This window comes from Stegodyphus dumicola, chromosome 1, assembly GCF_044657685.1.
Source record: "Stegodyphus dumicola isolate Sdum_Otavi_A_Nest chromosome 1, ASM4465768v1".
NCBI classification, from domain to species: domain Eukaryota; kingdom Metazoa; phylum Arthropoda; class Arachnida; order Araneae; family Eresidae; genus Stegodyphus; species Stegodyphus dumicola.
In genome coordinates, this window is record NC_140768.1 from 62,833,463 (window position 1) to 62,856,865 (window position 23,403).

Consider the following 23,403-nt stretch of genomic DNA (forward strand, 5'->3'; position numbering starts at 1 on the left):
CCAAATCCCTTTCACCCAGAGTTGAAATCAAACTTTTAACTTTAGTTTTTAAACTCTGCAAAATATTTTTCCCCTTATGTTCTTCAGGAATTTTATAGAGATTAAACATCATTTCCGCATGATGGAAAAAGAACGGCCATTCCTCAGCTTTAGATGGCGGGTCAATCATAACTCCTTTCATTATTTTTAAATGTTTCAAGAAATCATTTCCCTTGCTCTCAGCATCTGAAACCCCTTCATCCTCTGAGCCCGATTTATTTCCTCCTTTATCTATTTTCCTACTCTGAATTTCTAATTCTTTAATTTTTATCTCGTGTTCTCTCTCTAATTGTCTTTCCCGAAATTCCATCTCTTTTAATCGGTCTTTAGCCGCATCTGCCTCTAACTTACACTTTTCTAGCTGCAGCTCCATTTCCTTTAACTTAATTTGAGCCTGCATGTTCTTAATAATTTCATCAGATTCTTCTGACACCCTATTTCTCCTTTTAGGACCCATATTAACTTCTGGTATTTCTTTTTACAGCTTTACCCGTACAACACATAAATAACACTTAATTTTACAGGCAAACATACATATTTCACTACTACTGAATACTACCATTATTCATTTAGCAAACATTATCATTAGTGAACACAATCATGAATACCTTTCTCATATTACTATTAACATATATTTCTATTAACATATATTTCACCATATATTGTTAACACATAAATACCAAAAATTATATTAGCTTTTGAATTAGTACAAAAAAATAGTTCTGAATACTTTGGCCTTACGCCGTAATACCTTACATATTCTGGAAATGGAACAAACATTTACTTATTGCTCTCAAATCATTAAAGTAATTAATTTTTAATCAACCTATTAACTTTAATGACTAAAACATTTTGCCAAAACACGGCAACAACAAAAATAGATAATTTCTACCTTAATTAGTAACATGAGCACACAATTAAATGTTTCGAAATTTCTGCTGACATATTTTTGAACTATTTTAACATTCATTTAGCATACATTATCTCCTTAATAACAAAATTAATCATAATTCCTTATTTGCATATAAAATATACTTTCTAAGTGTCTACTGGCTTTAACGCCTGGCATTCTCATCATGTTATTAACCGACATTAACACAATTTTAATTTTCTCCGTTACTATAGTAATTATAGGGAGGGAGCTCTCTTCATTTATATATTGTGCTTCCCAAGAAATTAAGAGGGACTTACCTTTGATCCCGATAGTAGAAAATGACGAGTTGTGCTCAATTCTGTACAATTTTCTCATCGCGCTGCATAACACTTCACTTAATAATATCACCACGGTAATACTGATGATCACTTTTACCATCCACTGTTTCAACACTGCACAAACATTTCAATTAATAATATCACCACGGTAATACTGATGATCACTTTTACCAGCCACTGTTTCAACACTGCACGAACATTTCACTTAATAATATCACCACGGTAATACTGATGATCACTTTTCACACGACGAGGTTTCATACACTCTTTCGTTTATTTGCACGTGTAGGCTTACGCGCGCCACTTTCCGTCTTTCACGACCATCTTTTGTCATCTTCCTTGCTTTCGTGAATTATTTCCTTCATTTAAACCACGTTCACTCAAATCACCTTTTACGATCTTACTTCCTTCGTATTTTTAGTGATTTCATTTTTCCCACTATCCTATACGACTGCGACATTTGTCATGCCTCGCGCTCGTTCAAACACGAGGTGGGTTCTTCTGTGTAAGCTTACCATAGTGGGAAAATAACACTTGTCCGCTTTGACATTTTCTTCACTAATTTATTACACATACTGCACTATGGATACACCATACAACGAGTACACTGTAAAATAAACTATATACAATATATATATACAAGGCGCGCAAAAGAAATTAAAACATATTTCTTTTCTCTACGTTCTCACACGGCATGCTCGCCGGTCCAACTCCCAGTGCCCTCTCCGTCCAGTCTTTCTTCCCCCCACCAGCCTGCCTCGACCGGTTTTTCCGGGCAAAGTCACTTCCGTTCTTCGTCTTTTATCAGGGGAAGGAACTTCACATCCTGTAAATGCTCAAGAATTTTGCAAATGTGGTTGAAACAAATGAGATTACAATACAATTTCAAAGCAATTTGAAATTGACAAATTGAGAACATTTGTTTGATATAATAAAAATAATAGATAAACAGGAGATAAATACAGTGTTATAATGAACTGTACTTAGAATACTCAATAAGTGTCTACATCAAATCGTTTGAGAATAACATCAAAACAGACTATGAGTTAAGAATCTGAGAACTCAGGGACTTTGGATAGCAGAAAATAGTTTCGATAAGAAACCAATGCTGTTAAGAAACTTACTTAAAGTTGTATGTTGTCGTGTCTGTGGTAAAGCCTATTGAAATAGTGCCAGGGACGAAGATGACAGGCCTGGCAATCTTCGAAATGTTATCATCATAGAGGTTGGAACAGGTTATTACAGTTTCTAAGTGAAATTCTACTTAACATATTCACCGGATGTAAATTTATGCAGCATGAGAAATTTATACTTGACAAAGATCTATGTGAATCGGTGAGTGCGATCTATGTTAATGGTTTCACCGTAGCATATGAATTACTGAAAAAACACCTACAGAACATATTATTATTGAAACAATACGATTATTTTTCACTCAATTTTTTTAAATCACAGAAATGTTATTTCGTATTAGCTGCAAATTAAATTGCTCACTTTAGTCTAAAAGGACTTTGATTTTCCATATAATTGTAAAATACATTTCATTGGGGTATAAAAACTAGAAGTTATCATAACACCAATCTCTTTATATTGATAATTATTATTAATAAAATAACTAATTAATATTAAAGGTAAAAATACATTCGTAGGCCTTAGGTAATCAATATTATTTCGTAGATAATCAAAACTATTTTAAATTCAAACTTGTGCTTGCCGTAATAGTGTTTTTTAGAACCAATACTTAAAAAGTTTTTAAAAAAAATACAATGTAACTGGATGAAACCGGCTACAAAACTTTAAGACACAGAATTGAATGTGGGTTTTTTTTTAAACCCGTTAAAGTTTTGTAGCCGATTGCATCCAGTTACATTGTATTTTTTTTTTTCCATGAACGGTTTTTAAAATACAAAACTGAATTTTTGTACGCTTTTAGCAGCAAACCCAACACGAAATATGTCCATTATACTTTAATGCAAAATATTTCATATCTTCAGCAAAATTTAGTGAAAAATGTGTAATTAGTTGTTTATGGAGGGAGAACGATAAAGTTTATTATTTCGGTTTTATCCAATAAAATTTCGTTTATCGCTGTTTATTCAGTAGTTAATTCCCGAGAGTTATGAAAAGCTTAAAATAATTTATAATTTTGGTTGACGCGTTGAAATGTGATATAAATCACCAGGTTTATTTTCTAATGTGTTCATGAATTTTGCTAAAGCCTTATTATTAGATTATCTGCCTAAGGGTAGAAACGCCTCAATAGTGGACATTATAAAGGAAATTGGCTCGTATTCGTGTTTCAAATAGGGAAAAAAACCACCCATGCAGCCAGCCTGTTCGTCTGTGTTGTGTTCGAACGGGTCGAACTGCCAGTATTCAGTGATATCTACCACTCGCCCACTGGTGTAGCCTGCACGAAAAGGTACAGCACGTTTTTGAATTTATTTTAATAAAGCATATTGAACACTTTTCTCATTGCCCCTTTAAAAACTTTTTGCACTGAAAATAATTCCGCTTCCACTGCTGAAAACTATTCTGATAATGTTTTATCTTGTATTTAGAGAAATTTGGTAACAGAAAACACAAGCTTAAGATAAATAGTTAAGGAAATAAGACCTATAGATACCGTTTACGGATGTCTGTATACGTTGTAAAAGAAAAAATACTCTATGGGGTATATACTTTTCCTCATATCTAATCATATCTGACAAATTTCTTCTTGGATAGAACATCATGTCCAAGAGCTGGTATTCGTTCGAAATGGGAAACTAATATAAGTACTGTACAGGAATACATTATTTATGAGAGCACTTAAGAGATAAAGATGATGATATATTTCAAAATTACTTTATGAATTAAATATACAGCAATATATTACAGAAAAGCACTGATATAGGGGGGAAATAGGTAATGAAGCTACATACAGAATTTGCTTGAATCCTTTTTCTTAAATCCGTACATCTCGTATTCAATGCCCAGTTTTGTACGTTATTTACAGATGATGTTCATTCCATTTATTTTTCTTTGGTATTATTGTTTATGATTTGATTAACCGCAGTACTTGATTAGTGATTACTTCGATAATTCGTGTGTCAGAAGTTCATAAGGAAATGTTTATGTCTTCTCGTTAATTTCATTACATCTACATCTTTAACGTCTTGAGACCTGAGCTTTCTCTCATATTTCTTTACAGCGTAATTAGTCCAAACTACTCAGCTTTCATCTTCGTGTTTCTTTTTATCTATCACGTGTTCGGTTTTACTATTTTCTTTCAAATAGTCAGTATACGTTGTTTTCATGTGTTGGGATTACACATAAATTAAATCATTTTTATGATGGTTTAATTAAAACTTTACATTTCAGACACAGATGCAGAAGTATAATAGTATTATTATTATCATCCTGTTGCAGCTACTATTACAATAGTTAATTCACTTCTGAAAACAACTTATACATTACTGACGTCGGAAACATCCCTATCTTTCAAATTTTATGGACTGTTATGTTACGTTACGCAACCATATCATTATCCACGAAGCCTCATTATTATCCTATGAGGTTTAAAGTATCTACTTTATGATCCACCAGTTCAGTTATTGACTGAATTTTGTACTAAACGCTGAAACAAATTATTACATTCGTATGATGGCGCCACTTGCTTAATCTTGTCCAGGCTTTCTTATCTTATCTAATCATTATTTCCTATCTTGTTCATTTGCGGTTTTGCAGCTGAGGATGGTGGTTCGGTAAAACAATCGAAACTAGTCCTGTGTAAATTTTGTAAATATAACGCTGATTTTTGTTGTTTGACTTCTGAATTAGTATTCGTATGATAGTAAACTACTTTCTCGGTAGTTCAGTATTTTAATAGTGAAACCACTCCAAGACATTAGCAGGGGTGTGATTAACAAAGTTAATTTAGTCCTTCTCAGTCCAGGGTTGCTGATGCTTATATTGCTAATCATTGGAAGATATTCAGTAGGGACAATCATACTAACTTCTTGAAAACACGTGGAACTGTGAGGTAAGAGGAAGATAAAAAAGTGCATTTGCTGAAGAGGGATGGTTTTTGCTCCAGGCCAATGCTTAGCAGCGTGTTATTGGTGCGATATTGGCACAACAATATCTGTAAACGATGGGACAACAATCGAGAGTTTTCTGGCCTGCGGGATTAGCTCCTTGCGATTCATGGCTATTCTTAATATTGAAACGATAGCTTTGCATGGTGAAATGTTCTGTTTAGATGAGAAAGTGAAATTGCTATGGCCTCATTACTAAAGAAATATTACAAAACAAACTATTTTATGTTTTTCAGTTGTTGGTAAAGCTAAAAAAATATGCTTTGATATGAAAGACTTTAAGAAAAAAAAAAACAAATATAGTGACCGTGGAATCATTTGAATAAACTTTCAAGCAGCTTTCTTATTAATCACTGTGCATTTTCTGTTTTCAACATGTATATTGATGCTTCGTCTTGCAAACGCTTTTATGTTTTATTTGAAGTAATCAATATATGCGTTATTAATAAATATAAATATGCAATTACTTTAGTCCATTTCCCCTTTGATATTTACGTGCAAACCTCCCTATTGAGTAATTCAATATGCAAAGAAATCTGATTACCATAAATCATACTTTAAAATTACCAAAACCATGCACTGAAGTTCGTGAATTAAACAGTGTCTTGTGATTCTATGCAGAGCATTCGAGAAAAGTAACCCAAACGAATTTTATGCATTTTTATGTTAGAAACAATTTACTCAGTTTTAGATTGCCAGTAGCCACATTAGCGTGTTTCTCTTCTAGTCTAGTTTGTGCTATCAACCGGCATTTTCGAGAATATTTTACTGTTTATTGTTTTACCACGTGCACCATTTTATTTACTTCTTTCCACGTGGCCATCATTTTTTCGGATTTGGTTTATGCTATCAACCGGCATTTTCGAGGTAATTCTATATTTTTTCGGTTTACCACGTGCACGATTTTGACTTTCGTTGCTTCTTTCCACGTGGCTATTGGTTTTTCAGTATTGGATGTTTCTCTCCTTTTGGAATGTTTTTGTCATTTGTTGATGAAAATTGTCTTCATTATTTATTGGTGTTTTTTTCATGTTATAAGTAATTACTTGTTTGGACTTTCGGAATTACATTTCTTTTGTTCACTTGTTTCTTGCTTGTGCCCTTTTCACAATATGTCCACTGACAGGAACCGATTTTGTAAGTTACGCCTTAAGCGTACGAAATTCTTGAATCATCTACAGTTTCTACTTAAATGCAAACATCAAAATTTCATTCCCAAATTTATACATGTGAAATGTAGCCTTAAAGCTTCCGTTCACGTTTCAAAAATTTTGCATAAATTCAAATTGGCACTTCTTCGTCACATTATAAGGGACACACGCAAACGTTTATCTAAAATTGAATTTGAATTATATTACCTCCATTTAAAAATTGCTAATTCCACTGAAAATTTTTCCTCATTTGAACATACATCCTGGTCTAGAACCGATACCGTTTGTCAACGCCATAAAAATGTGCTCATTTCTAAATTCCAAAAACTCACACACCAGTCGGATAGTCCCAATTATCTAGCTGATCTTCCCACTGTAAACGTTAACTCCATCGTTAATATCTCCAATAGGAATCTTTCGGAGGATCAGTTAAAAGTATTAAAATATAATTTCAACTTTTCAAAGACATCTAAACCTTCAATTCCTCAAATCATCGCCCCTATAGAGAAAGCCTTTAAATTCTCCAAAATTTCGGAAACGCAGAAGGATACAATCCGCCACCTAATTACTCATAACGTTAATTTTAACAATAAATCTTTGGGTTCTAATCTTAGCAAAAAGGAAAATGAGATCTTGCGTGAAATTAATTCTGATACTAATATCATTATCTCTAAAGCTGATAAGGGCGGACAGATCGTTGTTATGGACAAACACACATATATTACTGGAGTCTCTAAATTGATAAATGAAGGCCCATACTGCTCGATCCCTAAAGATCCTTCAACTTCGGACCTCATGAAAGTAAAAAGTGCTATTAAATCTTCCCACATTCTGCCAACTCAGTTGAAGAAATCACTTATTCCGCCTATTACTAATTGCGCTAGACTTTATGCTCTTCCAAAAGTCCACAAAACCGGTATTCCTTTACGACCAATTGTTTCCAACATAGGTACTGCTTCATATCCTTTGGCCAAATATTTAGTTTCCAGATTTTCTCCTCTACTTGATAACAATATTCACACTGTAAAAAATTCTGTTGAAGTCATTGATAAACTTAAAAATATTTCCCCACTTCGTTCCATTATGGTTTCATTTGATGTCAAATCATTGTTTACTAATGTTCCGGTCGAAGGAGCACTAAATTGTCTTGAAACTAGGCTTCGGGAATTTCACTTCACACATACTGAAATTAATGAGTTGGTTTCGCTTACTAAAGTTTCTCTAAGTCAAACCCACTTTGTTTTCCAAAATGCATATTTTCGTCAAGTTGAAGGATTGGCTATGGGTAATCCTCTCAGTCTGGTACTTGCTGACATTTATATGCACTATTTTGAGATGAAATTATTTGATAAATTATCTTTTCGTCTTTGGATTCGGTATGTTGACGACACTTTCGCACTTTTTGACGGTTATAAAGAGGATTTATCCGAGATTCTATCTATTATGAATTCAATTGATCCAGCCATCCAATTCACTCTTGAAATTGAATCCAACAATTCCCTCCCCTTCCTCGATATTCTTATAATCCGCAATGAAACCGATTTTAGCACCACTGTGTACCGTAAACCCTTTGCAGTTTGTTTACCACCCCATGCCAAGTTATGCCACCCTGTTAAGCAAAAAATGGCTTCTTTTTACTATTATGTTTTCCGCGCGCTAAAAGTTTGTTCCTCTGAATCTTTGCTTACCAATGAACTTAATTATTTGAGAGCAGTTGCGATTGACCGTGGATTTTCTCCCGTGATTATTGATAAAGCCGTCAAAAAATTTTCAGATTCCCATCAAAGAAGACATTCCACTGTTAGAAATAATATCAATGACCTTGTCGTGCTTCCATTTTATCCTTCTGTTAGCTATAAAATTGCACGGATTCTCCAGAAATTCAATTTTCAAGTCGGTTTCTCCCCTATTAATAAAATTCACCCTTCGATTCTAAAAGATTGCGTTTCTGTCTTGAATTCTTGGGGAATTTATAGTATATCATGTCAGTGTGGTTTAAGATATATTGGCCAAACAAAAAGAGCGTTGAAGTTTCGTATCAAGGAACATGAATCTTATGTCAAAAAAGGGGAAATTAACAAGTCTTCAATAGCGTATCATAGCTGGACTTTTAACCATAATTTTGATTTTGGGTCTGCAAAAATCATCCAAAAGGCTTCTTCCATAGGCGAATTGGATTTTCTTGAGGCTTTTCACATTCACAAAGATTTAGAAAGTTTATTTAATGATTTGAAGTCCAATCCAGTCCTTCCTAATGCCTTTAAAATTCTACTGTCCTAATTCAATTATTTTTGCCGATAGATGGCGTTACCTCCTCGCACTTGGTACTACCAGAGGGTATAAAAATCCGTTCAGTGGTTGCTTTCCATTATTTGAAGTTCAGATTTTGAGCGTAATGTGCATTTGCCCCTCGCTCCCCATTTTAACTTCGCTAATATTTCTTTATGCTTGATCAGACAGCCTGGCTCAGTAAAAGTAGGCGGCCAGTGCAACTCTGATTAAAAATCTAGTTATAACGACGTGCAGTGCTGATAAGCACCACGTGTTTCTGTGATTCCTATTTTCTTCTTTCTATGTATTTCTTTCTCCTGATGAGGAGGGATCTTTAGCTGCCCTCGAAATCGATTGAGTGTTTCATTATACCTACGCTAAATATAAGGTTGTTTTTCACGGTTTTGATTGCCAGTAGTTTTAACTTTTGCGTTTGTAAAAGCTAAAGGCACATTATAGTGAAAGTTCTTCAGTTGCAAAAATAAATGAAGCAGGTGACAGAAGATTCAAAACGCAACTGTTTCAATATTTGAGGAATTGCCAGATGGTTACTATAAAATGTTCAAAGCCTTATTATTATTACAACGTTTATTTCAGTAATGATTGATTATTCAGATTGGTTTCAAATTTATGATTATGAGATGCGTTTCATATTTATTTCTGTTCTTGCTCTTAAATCGAACCGATTATATATTAATGAATATACTTATATTTGAAACTAAGTAAAGGAAATATGATTTCCTTTCATACATACATATCTTAAGACCTTTAAAGAAAGGTTCCTAATCTAAACATTTCACACGACATCTGGAAGGTAAGAATTTCGAAGACTATTATTTATGCCTCCTCTTGAAAATCAATAGCATAACAGATGAATTATTTGGCATACTAAAATTAGGCCATGTCCTAGAATGCGCAAACATTATTTTTCGATACACGCAATAAATAAGTGCTGTAAGGCTATTTACGTATTCAGAAAACAATTTTTTCTTTAATGATTTTTTTATGCAAGTTACCAACTTTTTGATGATTTTGTTGTAGAAATTTATTTCTGTTTATAGAATGTACAAATAAAAATATTTGTAATCTCTATAATGATGTAATTTATGAAACAAATAGATGAATATGGAATCTTAATGTAGTTCTGGCCATTTTTTTTTCGAACACCAGCTTAAAAAGGTCAAGGTCTTTTTCCACGTTTTAGACATAAATATGTATAACTTATCCATTTTAATTCTTGCATACGAAAAATATCTTGAAATTTATATTGTTTTTAATTAATTAAATATGTTCTTAAATTAATGTTTTTGTGTTTTAAAAATGCAAAGTGTTTATCTATTGCTTTTGCACAACCTGCATTTAGAAGACAGTATGAATCATAACCCGTAAGGCATGTGAACACTCTGCAGTCATACTGGTATGGTCACGGCACCATAAATGTGGTGTTGCTGGCCATGATCGTATAAAGTGACGATACTAAGAATATCAAGTACAAATTAATTTTGCGTAAATACTTAAACTAAAATTTGGTGTTTAGTACATTGCATAATCATTACTAAATAGATTAACAAGACTTACCCACTGATGCATGCATGAGCCGAATATTTTCTTTTTCCAATCTCATATTTATTTTAATACACATACTTTCTGGATTAAATAAGACACATTTATCACACACATATACATACTAAAATATCATAACTTAGCTACTCGCAATGCGATAACTCAAATGGAATGTCCGTGGAGTGCCGACGCGTGACTATTCGCGCAATCCTGTTCCATCGAATAATTTTGCGGTTGAAACGTGGTCAATTTTATCTTCGTATTATCGCGCTGTATGGTTACACTTATAAGCTCTTCTTTTTTCCTTTTACATTCATATGATTTTTACACACGTCACACGTGGTGACACATTGCTGGTCAAGCACATCTTGAAGTCGAACAGTTACTTATATTCTGCTTGCGCGTTTATTTTATGTTATTCACAAATCAAACATCTACTTTAAGAACTGGATTTCTTCATTCTGCTTCTTTCTCGGCAAAATTAGACAGGAACAAATGGCGACTGCTGAGTGTGTGTGGCCCGAAGGCCCACACACTCGCTAAGCTCGACGTCAGGCAGCAAGAGGGGAAAAACGAAAAAGAGAGAGACAAACCAGTCCTTCCAGTTTTTATACCTTTCGACGCACGTGCTCGCGCGTGATAACGATACAAGAATCGATGTAGCCACAATGTTCTCACAGTAAGTAAGAGCATCAGATGGCCCGTCGATTCTAATGGCACGTTGGAGAAAGCCAGAGCTTTGCGTGTTCTCCACCAACATCAACAAATCGCGCTAGCCGTGAATTTGGTATTACACATTCAAGCATTTAGAAATTTCTGCGACTACAAATCAAACCATACCGTTAGCAGATGTTGCAACATTAACAGCCAGATAATTATATCAAGCCATAAGAAGTTTTAATCGTGAACAAGGGCATTGCAAGAAGGCGATTTTCCGCCCGTATAATAATATTCATTAACGAATAACTACGTCTTCTACGCAACTTTACAGCAAAAGTTTATGGCCCTTTTGTAATCCGAGAACATTGTGACGGAATGTGCTGTATCTTGGTATTTTGCAATTAATATTATTCCCAGAAGTTAAAGATGTTCGGAAAATTTCATGCTGCAATAAAATTGGGCTTTAATTCATTGCCCTGATGAGATACATCTCTACTTGAATGATGAGTCCCCTCTACATTGTTAGATAGTTGAATACGGGAGAAATGATTTAACATTGTTGTGAGGACCATCAATGCCCCTCCACTTTACTGCCAGTGATTTTTTTTTTCTCTTGGGATTATATTAAAGCGATTTTATGCATCTTTACTGCTAGCAGCATTAGAAGAGGTCTGTAACCTTATTACAGCTGCTCTAGCAGCTATAATGAGGACAGAATTCGAGTACCATTTAGATGGACAACATGTAACATACTGCAAGTACATATTAAAAAAATGGTAATTGTATTATAACGGCTTCCGGCTGAAGACTGTACTGACTGAAGCCAACTTCCGGCTGAAGACTGTACTTATTAATGTAAACAGAATTATCGTAAATGTTATGACGGAGTTGCAGCGTAATTTCTTAATATCTTGCGCTCTTTAGGATGATGACAGACAACAGTATATCGCAAAGGATGCATTTCGCAGTCTTTAGGTTGCTTTTATGACAAGCCGAAACAACCGGTAGTATCATTTACAAGCTGGTATTCGGGTTATCTGCACATCGTTTCGGAAGACTGAATAGGCCCTCAAGAAGGCATTAACTGGAAATTCTGTAGAAACATTAATATTTAAAAGGCTATAAAAAAAGGAGTTGGAATTTGAGTTTGAGGAGAATTTTTCTTGTGGAATATAGACGCAAAAAAAAAAAAATGACTTGCATTAGAAAATCTAACACACTAGCATTTGTTGAATGTGGTGTGGACAATATCAAAAAAGCACGAACTACTTTCAAGCTTCTGTTATTTTTAAAAAGTGATCAGCGTTAAAAAATTAAAAATGTCCTTTCTTTAGGCTTTAATTTCTTTACAATATTAGATTTAAGTTTTGTTAAACTCAGATACATAGAAGGATATTTACTTATTCCGTTCATTACCCAAAGTAATGACGTATCTTTATTTTCAGCAAAGAGATCTGTGATGAGCAAGGTCCAGGAGAGTTCGTTATGTGTCCTCAGTGTAATCGTCGTTGTGATTATTGGAGGCTGAAGGAAGGGTGCCTATTTAGTAAAGTAGGTATAATATTAATAGCTCTTTTTATATCTTTCAATATTTGTAAATGCTAAGTATCAGGAAAAGCGTAGCTCAGATTTAGAAGGTTGAATTCTAGAATAAGAAATAAAAATAATTACACATAATGACGCATAGAACTGAATAACAATCTAAAGTTTCTGTTGCAACTTTCAGGGACCAAACACAAAGGCCAGTAGGTTACATTACATGTGAGTATTAATAGAGGGCCGAATCCCCGTGGTTCAATTACATACAATGATGATGTTTTAAGAGGTAATGCTTCAACTATAGACAAATAACAGCCACTAGACCGTCAATCCCGAAACGGCTGCTTTTGTTAGCTGGGCGAGTTCAATTTACACAGGTAAGAAGAAGAGAATGGAAAGGTTCTGTAATGGCTTGCAACGGGAAGAGTTTTAGATTGGCGGAACGACTTTTGGTAGGCACTAGAGATATGCTTCCTAAACCGTGGAAGGAGTTTCACTGAGTATTTTTATGCTCTATGTTTTATTGAACATTTTGTTTAAGGACGGATTAATTTTTATCAATTCATGAAACAAAAATAATATTTTGAAGAAAAATGAAATGTAAAACTGTACGCATTCTATGCTCATTTAATCTTACTAAAGCATAACGTTTTGGCGAATTTACATAATCTTATTTCTTCCAACGAAATCTAATATTTACTAGAACTGTTATTTCGGTAAAGTAACTAAGTATTACATGAAGTTACAATAAGTAACTGTACAATTTTTATTTACTTGAGGTATTGTAGAAAATTGTAACTGTAAATTTTTTATATTCATAATATTATCGCTAGTACGATAACAACAAAACATAATTATTTAATTTTTTTTAATCTGGTACACAAAATAAATAATGTATTTTAGTATGATATATTTTGATGGAGCTTTAAAAGGCCTATCTTTATACGAAAAGAGTATTGTATTCACTTGTGAAAGAACAATTTAGTTTTAATTCCATTTTGTATAACAGTATTATTCCCTTCCAGATCTTAAACTTTAATGCCGAATTTTTAAAATTAGGTAACCAAAATTAAAAAAAGAGGGACGATTAATAAAAATAAGAATAAATATTAATTCGTACTAACGAAACGCTAGCTGCACTCACAAAGCACGAACCGGAAATAATGTAGCGTCATTTCCTCTCTTCCTACCTCATCGCTAATTTCTAATAAGGCTACTATAAGGTATCTCTAGTAGCTCTACTACTTTCAAGTACCATACCTACAAATCTTGGACTCTTCCAGCAAACAAAAGCAGCCATTCCGGGTTTGAGCGCCTTCTATAACAGCCACCAGCGGTACAGCGTTAAAGTCGCTAAACACTGCTAGTTTGACCTGGGTTCGATTCTAGGAAAACAGGCTTGCTGCATGAGAATTTTCGCGGTTTTTCTTATGTGTAACGTAAAAGTACTGCCTAGTTTTCCTTAGACAGTCATGCACGAAGGCATTCCTCTCCTTAGGCAGATAACCCCTCGTAATTTGCCATAATCAAATAAAATAAAACAACTACACACAAAGACAAACAGCAGTGACGTCGTGCTCGGGCGTGTTGATTTAAACACAAACAAAACATAACGAACAACGATACTCGGATCTTGCTTTTTGGTTTAAATACAATTAGAGAAGCGAACCACAGAGCTCTACTTCAGGCATTTTGGTACTACTTTAGGCGTCAGATGCAAGGATAGGCAAAACGCAGCTGGATCCTATATGCTGATTTAACTAGAAGCACACATACGAAGCAGAAGGTCCTATTTCGCAGACACTTAGTTTAACAGCAACCAAAGGCAAAACGCAGCTACATCTAGACTCGTTCATGCGCTAATTTCAAGCTTTAATTTCAAGCAAAGGCAAGAAACTAATGCATGCAATAACTTAACATATTGTCCTTTTTTAGAAAAGAAAACATGGCGTAAGATGTTAATACAGTTCATTATTAAAGTCCAAATAGGGATTTTGATCAAAAGATGATTAAAAAACTAAAACGTCTTCTCTAAGTGCTCTGACTATGTTTATTAACCCTTTGCGGCACAGTGTGTCCGGTTTCCTTCTGTACGCACAGAAAAATTGAATGAAAAAGGATTTATAGGTTACTATAAACCTTCTTTATTTATAGTAGATGGCAGCTCAACACAAGCCAGTCCATATATTTTAGCCATGTTTAGTTTTTTAAGAACCTCATTTTTCAAAGAAATCTTCCAGATTTTTTTAGGGTATAAAAGGAATTGTTTGAAAAGAAATTTCTATGTTATTTTTTTGGCTGTATGCTCATTATTCTATATTAGTTTTAAATTTTTACCTTGAAATCTTGTCTAAAATCAAACGGCGAACTGTAGGTGTGCCCAGACCGGGCTCACCGATAATCTAGGACAACTGAGAGTCTGTATTCTTTGTTTCTCTGCATCTCATCGGTCAGTTCATTGACAACAATGCTCGTTTCAGTACTCTTTTCGAAGCTCTATCCAATCAGTGTACCTACTTTGGGCATACCCACAGAATTAAACGACAAGTGCTATCTTCACAAAATTTTACTTGTGTACCCCTCTAGGCCTAATTAGACTGCCTACCTTTTTTTTATCAAAACTCCAACTTAAAAAGGTAGCGTGCCGGAAAGGGTTAAAGTGTAATACGTTTTTGTAAACGCATCATCTGTACAAAGTTTATCAAGGTACAAGATTTAATTTATCATCTATGCAAAGTCATGATAGAAAAGATGAATTGAAGCCAGAATGATTTAAACCTGGAAAATGTTCTTTATCGTAAAAGTATTATATTTTTAACCTATAGGAAAAGAAAATTTTGCAATCCCCGACTTTTAAATTCGATTTTCGTAATCTAAAATGCTCACTTCAGAATTAAAATATCGTGTTACAGTAATATTTCTACAAAACACCAATGGCATGTTTCCAATAAACGAAAATCGAAGATATAATATTGGTGCTTTGTTATGATAGCAGCAAATGTCAACTTAATTTTCAAAGCTATCTGTTAAGTGTTAATTCTTGCGTAACATAGCTTGCTGTCATGCTTCAGCAGAGAACCGAGCTCATGAAAAATTACGTATTTCTTCAGTTCTTTAGTTAATGAAAATTGGAATCTGTAACATATCTAAATAAAAGATTTCTTTGAAAATTCAATGACAGCTGGATGTTCTTGTTATTTTAGACGACGAATACATATTTTCGAAATTTTATTTTAATAACTAATGAATAGATGAAATATAAATATTTCCTGTTAACTTACGTGGGAAGTAAGAGAGGAAGCCAAGCGAAAGTAAAATAATTTTACAGTTTGTTTTGAATATTTAAAATTACATACAAGTTTTCGTAACCAAATGTAAAAGAAGCATTATAGAGATGTATATTTGTGATTAACTTGATTGTTTATGTTTGTGTAAATTATTCTTTTTGGCTGCAAAAGTTATTTTTCCCACTGTGGCCTCAAGGATGTACAATAATAAAAGTACCTAAATATTATTTAGCTATACAAGCAGTAATACTACACAAAATATCTTTGCTGGTCTATCTCGAGTTATGGCAATACATTCTTTCAGAATTTGGATCTATTACTATTCTGTAGAATATGAAGTCTATAATCTTCTGTTTCAGGCAAAAATTACTCGTGAAATACTCCCTACCGAGCAAAATTAAAGTATCAAGTAAAGGTTAATTAATTAAGGCAAACTCATGAGGGCTTAAGGCGAGAGATGCCTTTATGGAAGACTTTCTAAAGGAAATTGGATCATATTCACGTTACACATATAGCAAACCACGAAAGCGCCCTTACAACTAGCCCGTTTAGCTGTATTGAACTCGGATCAAACTACCAGTGCTGAGCTACAAGTCAATTCGCCAAACACTGGGCTTCTAAAAGCGAAATTTCTGTAACAGATGCGAAGTTTTTCGTACTATAGAAAAGATCGTTATTTGGCCTCATGAGAAGAACCCCTGCTTTCATCATTACTAAAGGTTTATTTAAAGTGTTTAAGATTCTTTGTTCAGAATTGTTCAGGATTTGGTAGAACATGTCATCGTTTCTACCAAATCTTCACTGCTTTTAATGTTTCAGTCTCTGACTATCTAATAAGTACACAAAATATCTTAGCTACGTAAATTAAAATAAAGGGGAAGATTATATTTTAAAAGACCATATTTTAAGTTATGAGGAAACAATATTTTAATGCAAAAAATAATTTAGAAACTAATTGCAATCTTTGGCAGTAGTCATTATTTGGCTAGTTGTTTATTATATTTTATGTAATTGGTGCGAAATTTACGAATAGGCTAAAGAACTATGGATTTCGTCCAAACTTCGGTGTCTTTGCAAAGAATTGAAAATCAAATGCTGAGGTGAAATAGCTAGTAAAACAAATATATTGGTTTATAAGTTATCAGCATCTCACTGCTAATTATATATCACATAAAGAAAACATTGCTGTAAACACTTAAATCTGGTTAAAGCAAAAGCAGCTGGGATTATATTTCCCTTAAAGATATCTCATTTATGGTCTAAACAAAGAAGCAGCTATTCATTTTCCGTTGCTGAATAATTTAAATCTTCTGGGAAGTAAAACATTTATTATTTTATTTACTTCCCAAAAAGTAAAGAAAAAAATTCATTTCACATAAAGCATGAACTGCTGAAATCGGAGTTGTAGTTGGCATAGTAAGGCGATGCTAATTACACGTCCGCATTTTGAGAAGGAAATTACTTAGGCAGAATGTGGCATTAGTAACAATAATCGGCAATTACAAGATGAAAGTTAAAAGTTTTCCAGTGTTTCGACTTATTCTTCGTGATATGCTCTGATTTCGCATTTTATCTTGAGATTTGCTTGGCTACATTTTCAGTGCTGATGTATATTTTGATACTTTTGCAACATGTGGGTGTAATCTGTACAAGGTAAATGCTATAATGTATTAGAGGTATATAAAATATATTAACCTGTCTTCAGCGAATTTACTTTTGTGTATATTTAGTCAATTTAATTTTCCGTCTAACTTATTTTTTCAGGTTACTAGAAAATTGCTAAATAAACTTAAATTACTGAGAATTAAATGAAGTTAAATTTTAATCAATAATTAAGTTACATTATATAAATAATAAGTTGAAATTTTATAAATTTAAATGTATTGTAAATTTTAATGTATCGATAACTTCAAAACGTTCCTTGTCTAATAATTTGTTTTGAAGCTCAAGGTTATGAACCATTTTGAACGCAACCGTCAAATTCTGTTCTTCTTCTTCTTCCTTCAAATTCCATACCACCATTTGAAACTGTATTCTTTCACTTCATTACGGAAACATGGTTCTTTTAATAGTTTTTTAATTATTGAGAAAATTCATAAGTTAAGAAGTCGGACAGTCATAACTTTTTCCACTTTTAGTCCAATAATTTTAAATAAAAAATTCAAAGCAATTTGGTCGTTTCTTGTTAACAGCGATCAAAGAAAGATGACTCAATCTAGACGTGCTCCCTATCTTTTATAGTGTAGTGATTTACGTAAGCTGTTGATTTCCTCGCCTGGGATTCAGGTTCGAACCTTTGTAATATTCGTAATTATAGTTAGTGTCTTCAAGGCCTGATGGAGCTCAAAATGTTTTAGATGAAAAACTTCTAGAAAGATTAATGATAAGGAATGTAGCATGCAAAATCTTTGGATTTCATACCTCGATACCCTTGAAAGTGCGTTCTAAATGTTTAATAATCCAAAGGACTACACAAAATGAAAAATAAATAGGATAATAAAAAATCTGATGTGAGCTGATTTTCTTGTACGGTCTATTAAATACAAAGTATTTTCTCCCTTCTTTCTGCGTCCCTTCGTGGTGCAATTGAAAGCATACTCGACGCGTTATTCTGGAAATCAGGAGTTCGAATCCCGTCGAGCTCATTGCACACTTTTCACGTCTGCTGCTTCAAAATAAACTAATAACTCTACAAAATTAGGCATATTTTTTGCTGCACTTCATTTAAAATTATTTTCTCGAATTTTATTAGAATTACTATTCTAATCAATCAGTCAGTTCAGTTCTCATTCCACGGCAAGGCAAAAATAAATAAAAACTCAACACATCTTCATTAAAAATTGGGGGGGGGGGGGAACTAAAACACCTTGTAAGCTTGTAACGAATGCAGTTACAAGCAGTTAAAAAATAAATCTTTGCAACTAAAATCCTAAAGTCAGAGTTTGTACACCAAAACAAACAACACTACCAACGGGTATGAAGGCAAAATTTTAGTGCACCAAAACTTGGCCAGTTTTTCTCCTACTGGGTAGAAAAATACTCAATTTGGTTCACCAACTGATTTAAATCATTATACTACTAAAACTTCCGCCTCGTTACACTTATCTCCACTTAGATTTTTAAATTGTTAATAGTTCTAAAACTATTGTATATAGATTAGCTAAAGGCATAAAAATCCTTAACCGGATCATAAAAACAACATAATTCAATCACTTTTAAAACAAAAACTGCGCAATTTACCACCGTATAAAGATAAAATGACAAAGCTCACCGAGCTGGGTAAGAGAGTTGGTTTATTTATGCACACTTTTGGTACAGCCGATCCCCCCCCCCCAAAAAAACGAGAAATCCACAATTAGTTGTTGTAACAATCCCATATACAAAAATTCAACATTCTACGTCTAATCCTTTTTGAGTTATACTAGAGACATACATACGTACGTACGTACAGATGTCACAAAAAAATCCCTTTTAATTCCATTTTACAATCCGTATTAGAAAAAAAGAGTCTTTCGTTCTCTCCGCGCACGCTGGAAAAATCATCCGAATGGATTCAGAAACGGTCGATATGGATATTTCCTTTCAAATATGATACCCGAAATTTTTCGCGATTACAATACTTCCTTTATTTCGTACAAGAAAGTGAAAAAGCTAGAGCAAATTAAGCCTCCATACCTAGATCGACTGGAAAATACAGTAGTTACCTAGATATGTACGGCCATTCCAGAACAGATGTTAACATAGTTTATAGGTTCTGAGCCTGGAAAGAAGAATCGCTCTATTAATTGTCACGTCATCTAAAATAACTTCCACAAATACTGTCTTCAGTTTAGCTGGTATGAAACGGCGTCATTTGGTGGTTTTAGAAAACAACACTCAATAAGCCGATGTTGCAACTTGTTTAGGACACAAACGGAGAAAATGCGGCTTATGTAAGTGCAGATTTCGACGGTTCCGAAGGGTCCGGATTTGAATCCCGAGAAGGCATAGTTGTTTGTAAATGTATAGTGTCTTTGCGACATGGGAGCACTCTAAATATATGACGAGCAGAAAGTATTTCGTGTGGTATGGTGGTAGATAAGAGGGCTGGGAGACCCCTGGACCACCACCCCCAGGGTGCTGTCCCTCAAAATTGGGGAAGAAGTAGAAGTCCAACCTCCTTGAAGTTCTGCAACCAATCTTAAATGAAATATGGACTCGACAACAACAATAACAAAGCTGTTTATAAAGTGTATAAACTCTGTATCTAAACTGAGATTTATATAAACCCTAATGCTGAACCATACTGAAGTGTAATAAAACATAATTTATATCAAATCTTGTAAATATTTACATGATTTCACAATATTAAATGTTAAAAGCAATACAAATATGGAGCTTAGTTTGTGTTTATTACACAAAACTGCAAAAAAGAGTTTGTTTAAAAATTAAAGTTTTGTACTGAACAACTTTAGAATTTTGGTTCAGAATATCATGATAGTTTTTTTTAATAAATAAATAAATGCTTTAAAACCCTTGATGGATATCATGCTTTAAAAAGATCCTCTTGCTTAACTTATAATTTTGTGCAACTTTATTGGAGTCAAAATTCTTTGATAAAGCAACGTAAGTTTTCCAAGTAACGTTGTGTTACAAATTAACCATACAAAAATGAAAAATACTAATATCTTTCGAGTTTTAGGTTTTTGCTGTTATTTTTCTAACGTAGTCTTCCTTGTGTTTTTTCTTTATTTTCTAGATAGTCCATTTATTTGATAACGCAGTGACAGTGGGTTTTGCGGTTTTTATGTCTTTATGGGGTAAGATCTACATTTTATTTGTTTGACAGCTTGTATCAATTTCGTGCATTCCCAATGGAGTTTAAAACAAGGAGAAAAGTTTCAGTTTGTAATATTTTGTCTTTCTTTTCTTAGCAACTATGTTTATGGAATTTTGGAAAAGAAAACAAGCGACACTCGCGTGGGAATGGAATCTCGCTGATCTCGATTATGGAATGGTAAGCGTAAAGCTTTCAAATGAATTATTTTTGTTTTTAAGTTGGTACTAACATGTCTAACTTTCTAATAATTATTGCCTTTAGTTTAAAAAAATTATCAAATTTAGTTGCTTTTTGTTCTCATAAAATAAACAGTTTATAGATTAGCAAGTCAGTTTTATATCTGCGTTTTCTTTAACTCCTAAATAAATTTTATTGAAATATCCTTCCCATTTTAAATGCTTAGTAGCTTAAAATAGTAGCTTAAAAACACCTTAACGCATTTTAGTGAAACTTTCTAACATGTTGAAAAATGCTTTCATTTTTAAACGCTTAAAACTATCCAAATCTCGCATCATAATTTTTAAATCCCGTGTTAACTCACTTTTAATTCAGTAAAACTTGCTGAACCATTTGCTCAAATTAAACATTAAAAGTTTAATACATTGCTTTGATCTTGAAAATAATTTTTAAATATGATAATTATAGCAAATACATATAAAATCGAACCTTTTGGATTAGAACAAAGCTTTTGGATTAGATCGGGATTGAATGAAGAGATTCTCTGGAAACTTGCCTAGTGTCGACTGTTCATCACATCGTGTCAGGCATATGTAGACATGGCGTTGCAAATTTCCATAACATGGCTTAATATGCATCCATTTAATCTTATCCTAATGTCGCATTGCTTAGTGATCCTAGTTCGTGACTTGCAGAATCATTATCCGTATAACATCCCTGCCCAAAGAAGTCCAAAATGAGCACAGAGAGCGATCTTAACGGCCACAGAAACTTAAAAATTATGCATCAATTAAAAAACTTCCTTTTCCATGATACTGACTCTCGAGATCGCACCGTATTTCAGTTCATTTTTCAAATATTCCTGTACTAGTTAGTCATCGTCTAGTTATTCCTCGTAGTTTTTTTCCGCCTAGTTCCTAGTTACTTCTGAAAGCCACTTCACCAGAGGTACTAGCAACAATATTGTTACAATACGATTGTATCAGCTCCAGCGAAGGACGGAAGACAACTGATGATATGATGCATACGCATTCAACATAGGCCAAGCTTCCAGACGTTCTGCCAAATTTCTGTCAACTGATTTCTGATGTTTATCAAAAACTGAGTTCGCTTGTATATGAATAATGTATGAAAATTTACATGAGATGTGAACCATTTTGTTACTGTTATCGTTGCCGGATGCCAAGCATTAGTTACATGAGCGCTTGTCCACTTTTAGCATCCAAACATTTTTTAATGTAGTAATTCCCTAAAACTAACACTTGTTTCAAATTGATGAAATCCTGAAAGTCATCAGAATAATAGCCTTTTGCAATCAGCCACTAAAATGTATCTTACAAGCGCTTTCATTTGATGGTAATCTGTATACTTATTGTATTTGTACATGTTTATGTGAATTATTCTAGCTGCAACTTTGTGATAATCCCCTTTGTCATCCAAGCCTTTTCTTGCCCTTAAACGCCCTTTCTATCTACCTTAACGTATGCCATTAAAAGTACTTTACGCAGATTTTTAGTAATTCCTAAAACTTACAAATCATTACATAGAAACATTAAACTTTCTGAAGGTAGCAAAATCGCCTTTTTTCCCTGAATAAGACGAATTATTATGAATCTCAATAACAATATAATTTTGTCTGCATGAAATGATAAAATGTTTTATAACCAAGAATAACATTGTAGATAACACATAGCTTTCAGGATATAGATTAACTTTAGTTTTCATCATGGTTATTTAAACCACAGAATATTATAAGTAATGAAAAAAATCAGGAAATTTCTCCTTAAATTTAAATTTTTAAAACAATTTTGCAAAATTTGGTTATTTTGCTTAGGTTTTGATTGGATTTTTAAATCAAATTATAGAACACTTTTTACGTAAATTTTCAAGATTCAGGAATAAGTCAAAAATTTGTTAGGCGTAATTACAAAAAAAATTAAGTACAAAGTTAAAATATTACTTTATTTAAAATCCTTTTGTTAATAAATTAGAGGTCATAAATAAAAATATTAATGTCAAAATAGGGAAAAAAGGAATCTAAAAATTATTCTATTTATATATAAAAGAGTTTCAGTGTTTTTTTCCCTTTAGCAGGTTATTTTATTTTTGAATCAAGTTATGCATCATATGCATGAATGTACATGCAAGTTATGAATCACAGTGCAATTAGGTGGGCTAATATTGTAGGGAAAGCCACGCTTAGAAAGAAAAACTGTACTGAGATTTTTTATTGAAACAAATCAAAGTTATTAAGATTAATTTGAGAGTAATTAATGTTGTTGTTTAAACTAATGTATGTTTAAGGGTGCATGTAAATAATAGTTTGTTTATTAAGAAGGAGAAACACATTACAGAACTTTCCAATGCCCAACTGTTAAGATTGTGCTCGCAATATTCTACGTCTCATTTTACTAAACCTTAGAAACATAATATGTCTGAAATTAGAGCTTAAGTAAACCCCTAAATAAGACACTAATGAATTATATTTTTTTAAACGAATTTCGTTTATTTTTTCCCCTTGTGCTGTCTAATTGTTAAGAAAAGAAACCCATTCTCTCTATAGTTTCGTGCTTGCTGTACATATTTTTTCCTTCCTAGCTAAGAAT

The 23,403-nt window shown here is 33.2% G+C and overlaps 1 protein-coding gene across 6 annotated transcripts in view; it reads left to right on the forward strand.

The window, feature by feature from the left end:
* LOC118203999 (anoctamin-4) overlaps positions 1–23,403 on the forward strand; it is a 475,106-nt gene that overhangs the window by 381,608 nt on the left and 70,095 nt on the right. For all 6 annotated transcript variants that reach the window (XM_085815493.1, XM_035376334.2, XM_035376321.2 and 3 more), the window contains 3 exons: positions 12,421–12,526; positions 20,540–20,600; positions 20,715–20,797. In XM_085815493.1, the coding sequence (XP_085671619.1) occupies positions 12,421–12,526; positions 20,540–20,600; positions 20,715–20,797 (250 nt within the window). The remainder of the gene's footprint in view (positions 1–12,420; positions 12,527–20,539; positions 20,601–20,714; positions 20,798–23,403) is intronic.